The following is a 4,980-nucleotide window of genomic DNA, read 5'->3' as shown; positions in this document are numbered from 1 at the left end:
GTTTAAAAACAATGTTTAAAAAAATATGAATTTTTTTTTATTTCTGAAAAAAAACCTATAAGTAGTAGTAGTAATATTTAAGGGGTTAAGATTGGAGGATATGAAAAGGTTTTTGGGAATTACCGATGATTAATTAGTACGACTAAGCTAGTTGCTAATTATACTTGATTATTTAAGACTCGCTCTTTCTATTTTATATTTTGAATTTCCTTAACATGTGTCCTAATAAGAAGTAATAAAATTATTGGAAACATTTTAAGTGTATCGAGAGTACTAGTGTACTAGTTATTTTAACTGTTGATTTTAATTAATATATATTACATATATTCAGATCAACGATTAAAATAACTAAAACATTAATGTTATTGGTACACTTAAAACTTTTTCTATTTTTTTTACCGAAAACTTGAATACGTGTGCAGCTCTTAGTGAAACAGGTAATACCGTCGTATTCCAAGGTATTAATAGTTTATCTTAACTTTAAAAAAATATTGATAAAATAAATATTCAATAAGGTCTAATTAAATAATAAATGACTATATTAAAAGTAATTTATAAATAAGTTATTTTATATTTAGGTTTTTATTTTAAAAGTGTTTATTTTATAAAAATGTGATAAAAAGTAATAGTATTATGAGAGAAGTCATTTATTTTTACTTCTCTATAAGTTCTTAAATAACTTCTTAGAAAGCTGGTCAAAAGTTCAAAAAAATTACTTTAAAAACTTCCCAAACAAACCCTTCCTCCTCCTTCTCCTCCTTCTTTTTTTATTATAATTTCTTCTCTACCTTCCTTTTCATCTTTCTCCTCCATCATCATCATCGTTATCGTCATTATCTTCTTTTAATACGTATCGTCGTTATCGTTATCGTTGTTATCATCGAATTTTCGCCATATTAATTCTGATCTAAAATTGATTTGGATACGTTTTTCTTTAAAATTAACTTAGTTTGTGCTTATGACGAATTTGTTTATGTATCATCATCGTTAAACAATTTCGATTCATTCTAAATGTCATTTGGGTTCATTTTTTAGTGAATTTTTTACCATTCAATTTTGTTTGTGCTTGTTTTTTAACACAATCAAACAAAAACTCTTTAAAATTCTTTATTATATTTTTCTTTTTTTTTTGTTTTATTTACTTTTTGTTCCTTTTTATAATTTTTTATTTTACTTTTTTAATAATAATAAAAATATGAAAAAAAAATCAAACAAAAAAAAGAAATACATGATATTAAAAAATTACTTGATAAATTTAAATATATTTTTATAATATTATTCCTCCTAAATGTAAAGAGAGATGAATGGCCATAATGATACTATAGTTTTAGTCTATCTGGTGATGTGTGACCAACAGGCCAACTCCATCTCTTGAGATACGAAGATTGATAGATGCCTGGGAAAAGAGAATAAAAAAAAACTGCTAGTATATTAATATTATACAATCCATATTCCAAAAACACTGTAGCACATAAGAGAGAAGACACCTAAAACTCAAAAGTCCTTCTTATGAGTTATGATTATGTTTTCGAGGATCCAACTGCGTCTACAACCACCTACAGGCTTTTAATAAAGCTAGCTACTGAGGTGATACATTTGTGGATAGGCATAATACACTAGTGAAATTACAATTTCTTTTAATTAATTTATTTATTTTCTTATTTAAAACTTTGACGATATCTTTTCTTTTTTACTTTTAAGTGTATTTTCAATTGCAGGATAAATACCCTAGCTAAATTTGGACAAAATTTTAATTTGTCATTTTTCAAAAGGAAGAATTTTGTCTTTGCAAAAAGCATTGATTTAACTTGCACATTGGATATACATGACCCATTGCTAATAAGGATTATTTCCAATACAGTGTTGCTGAATTGATCGTTTATTATTCTTTATTATTGTTAAGATTTAAAAACATTCTTATAATCCATTGTGTCATTGTGACACCTTCTTCTTAGCATGCTTGGCATTGCTTGCACGTAACACTAATTATGCAACAAATCAATGTAAAGGCAATTCTCTTTATCAAGGGAAGAAAAGAGAGAAAAAAAATTTATATAGCAATAATCTCATAGCATTCCTAGATTTTTTATTGAATTAGAATAAATTCGATAGTGGATCACGATCGAAGAACTATTAACTAATAATAAATTTAATTTTTTTTAGTCGTCATGTGTACTCATATACGTACTCTCTCCTATAAATAACACGATTTAATTAATTATATGTGTTAAATTTTAATTATTAAAAAATATCTTTAAAAAAAGATGTTTTAAGCGGTAAAATTTGGTAATAATGTACTAATTTTAAAGACTACTACTATTAATAATTTTGAAAAACCCTAAACTTAACCGAAGCTGAGTGTCAAAAGTCAAAACCCTGTTCAGCTGAGCTGAGCTCAGTGCAAACTGCCGAAGCACATTTCCATGATAGAAAGCATGACGATGCGGCGGATCATCCTCTTCTCCAGCTCCAACCGCCTCCAACAGCCACCAGACAAACATTACAACAACCTCAACCACCTCAGAACCCTGTTCGAAGGCACCTTCAAGGCCGTCCGCGACCGTGGCCTCGACCACGCCGTCGAGAGAGAGAAGCACCTGAAGCCACTCATCAGCCTCAAGAATCTCATCAAACGCGAACCCTCCAAATCCCTTCCCATCTCCATCATTACCCAAAACAAAGAATCCCTTCAATTGCCATTTCGCCCCATCGAATTCACCCGAAAATACCCCTCCGTCTTCCACGAATTCCTCCCCGTCGCCGCCGCCCTCAACGCCCCGCACATCCGCCTCACCCCGCAGGCCCTCTCGATCGACTCCGACGAGCAGCTCCTGTACCAAAGCGACGGTTATAAAGAACAGATCGCCAACCGCCTCTTGAAGCTCTTGATGATCTCCAGAATCCATAAGATCCCTCTCTCAATCATCGAACACCTCAAATGGGACCTCGGTCTTCCTCACGATTATCTTTACGGCGTTATTCCTGAGTTCCCTGATTACTTCCGTGTCGTCCATGAAAAATCCCGTGCATTTCGAAATGATGATGACAGGTATTGATCGTAACTAACTTGTAACTAACCAATGCTTACTGCCTCTCTGTCTAACGGCTTTATTCAATGACAGGGTTTTGGAGCTGGTTTGTTGGAGCAATGAATTGGCAGTTTCGGTTATGGAGAAGAAGAATAAGAAGAAAGGGAGTGATTTTGAGTTCCCGGTGCAGTTTTCGACTGGGTTTGAGATGGATAGGAGTTATCAGAGGTGGTTGAGTCAATGGCAGAAGCTGCCTTATGTCTCTCCTTATGAGAATGCAGCTCATCTATCAGCTTCTAGCGACGAATCCGATAGATGGGTCGTTGGTGTTTTGCATGAGATTCTTCATGTTTTGGTTCCTAAGAAGACTGAGAAGGACAATCTTTTGATCCTTGGAGACTGGTTGGGTTTGAGGTCGAGGTTTAAGAGGGCACTGCTTCAGCATCCTGGTATTTTCTATCTGTCTAGTAAAATTGGTACTCAAACAGTGGTTTTGAGGGAAGGTTACAAAAGGGGATCGTTGGCCGAACGCCACCCGTTTATGTATTTGAGGAGCCAGTATATTCACCTTATGAACACTACTATTAAGGAAGATGGGAAAGATGTTAAGGTAGTGCTAGCCAAAATCAACCAGGACGAGTCCAATGACAAGGACCTTGAAGAGGATGACAGGGAGATCAGAGGGGACAGGGATGAGTCGTCTGAAGCTGAAGCTGAGGATGCTAATGAGGATGCCTTTGAGGGCGAGGATGATTCTGAGGATGACGATGAAGAACAGCCTCGAAGAGTTAACTTTAAAACTGCACAGAGTAGTTGGGGCAGAGTAGTAGGGCGAGTGAAGCCTATAAGAGATTCTAAGAGAGAAAGATCAGCTGGGAGGTCAACTCAGAAATTTAGGGAGAGAAATCCATCAGAAGCTTCTAGAAGATTACAAATAAGAGGTCGAATTAAAGATGTTTAGTGAAGATTCAATCTGTTTCTAGCATTTAGCAAATTGCAGGTAGCTTTTGCCTACCCCTGTACCTTGATCTGTCCCTGTTATAAGTTTTCAAGATTCAAAGTTCTAATATCTTATTGTTTTGTATGCTTATATATGGAATGTATCGATTTTGGCTTCGGTGGATGCTTGTTGATCCCTTGGTCATTGAATTAACTGTTTCTGGCTAGCTTTAGTGGTTTTGGTTCTAGGTACTAGTTTTTGCACTTGTTTGATCTGTATAGTTTGAAGGTTATAGATGCTCTCTCTCATGTTGATAGCATATTGCATATTGAAACAAGTGGTAAAAGGAGTATATTTATGGGCTGAAAATGTGGGAAAATAGGGTTTTATTTTTTTTTTTTTCAGAAAAGAAAAAGTAATTGTTGGTAAAAATGATTCAAAGTCCTTATATTGGAAGTAACTTTTGCTAAAATGTCCATTCTTGTAAGGAAACTTGCTCTGCTAATAGGCTAATAGCTGCCATGAAAGGAGATAAATGTGATATATATATATGATAAATTCTAGTATCCTTATGTAGTTGTGTTTGTGGTGGTTAGTGGTCACAGTAATTATATATATATTTCCAAAAATATATCATCAGTCTCATCATTTAAATTTATTCCCACAATAATACAACTTTCTGCCCTATGTATATGTGCATGCATGTATAGTATTTTAAAATTTGAAGCTCACAACTTATTGTATCATGTCTTTAATACATTAAATTCTTATATATATATATATATGAAAAATATTAAAAAATTATTAAAATTTATTATTTTTAGTTATTAATTATTTCATAGCATTCCTAGATTTTTTATTGAATTAGAATAAATTCGATAGTGGATCACGATCGAAGAACTATTAACTAATAATAAATTTAATTTTTTTTAGTCGTCATGTGTACTCATATACGTACTCTCTCCTATAAATATTAAATAAAACTAACAAACTACGATATTATAAGACTGT

General features: G+C 33.2%; 2 protein-coding genes across 2 annotated transcripts in view; both read left to right on the top strand.

Moving 5' to 3' along the window:
- LOC107645011 (protein ROOT PRIMORDIUM DEFECTIVE 1) overlaps window positions 1-4,162 on the top strand; it is a 20,503-nt gene extending 16,341 nt beyond the window's left edge. Inside the window, exon 3 of the mRNA XM_016349010.2 lies at window positions 3,986-4,162. The gene's annotated coding sequence lies outside the window, so the exon portion shown is untranslated. The remainder of the gene's footprint in view (window positions 1-3,985) is intronic.
- Window positions 2,335-4,195, top strand: LOC107645013 (protein ROOT PRIMORDIUM DEFECTIVE 1-like). Its single transcript, XM_016349012.2, has 2 exons — window positions 2,335-3,049; window positions 3,123-4,195. The coding sequence occupies exons 1-2, from the start codon at window positions 2,424-2,426 to the stop codon at window positions 3,988-3,990; spliced, it is 1,494 nt and encodes a 497-aa protein (XP_016204498.1). The 5' UTR covers window positions 2,335-2,423; the 3' UTR covers window positions 3,991-4,195.

Source organism: Arachis ipaensis, chromosome B05, assembly GCF_000816755.2.
Source record: "Arachis ipaensis cultivar K30076 chromosome B05, Araip1.1, whole genome shotgun sequence".
Lineage (NCBI taxonomy): Eukaryota > Viridiplantae > Streptophyta > Magnoliopsida > Fabales > Fabaceae > Arachis > Arachis ipaensis.
This window is presented reverse-complemented; position numbering and strand designations above follow the sequence as displayed.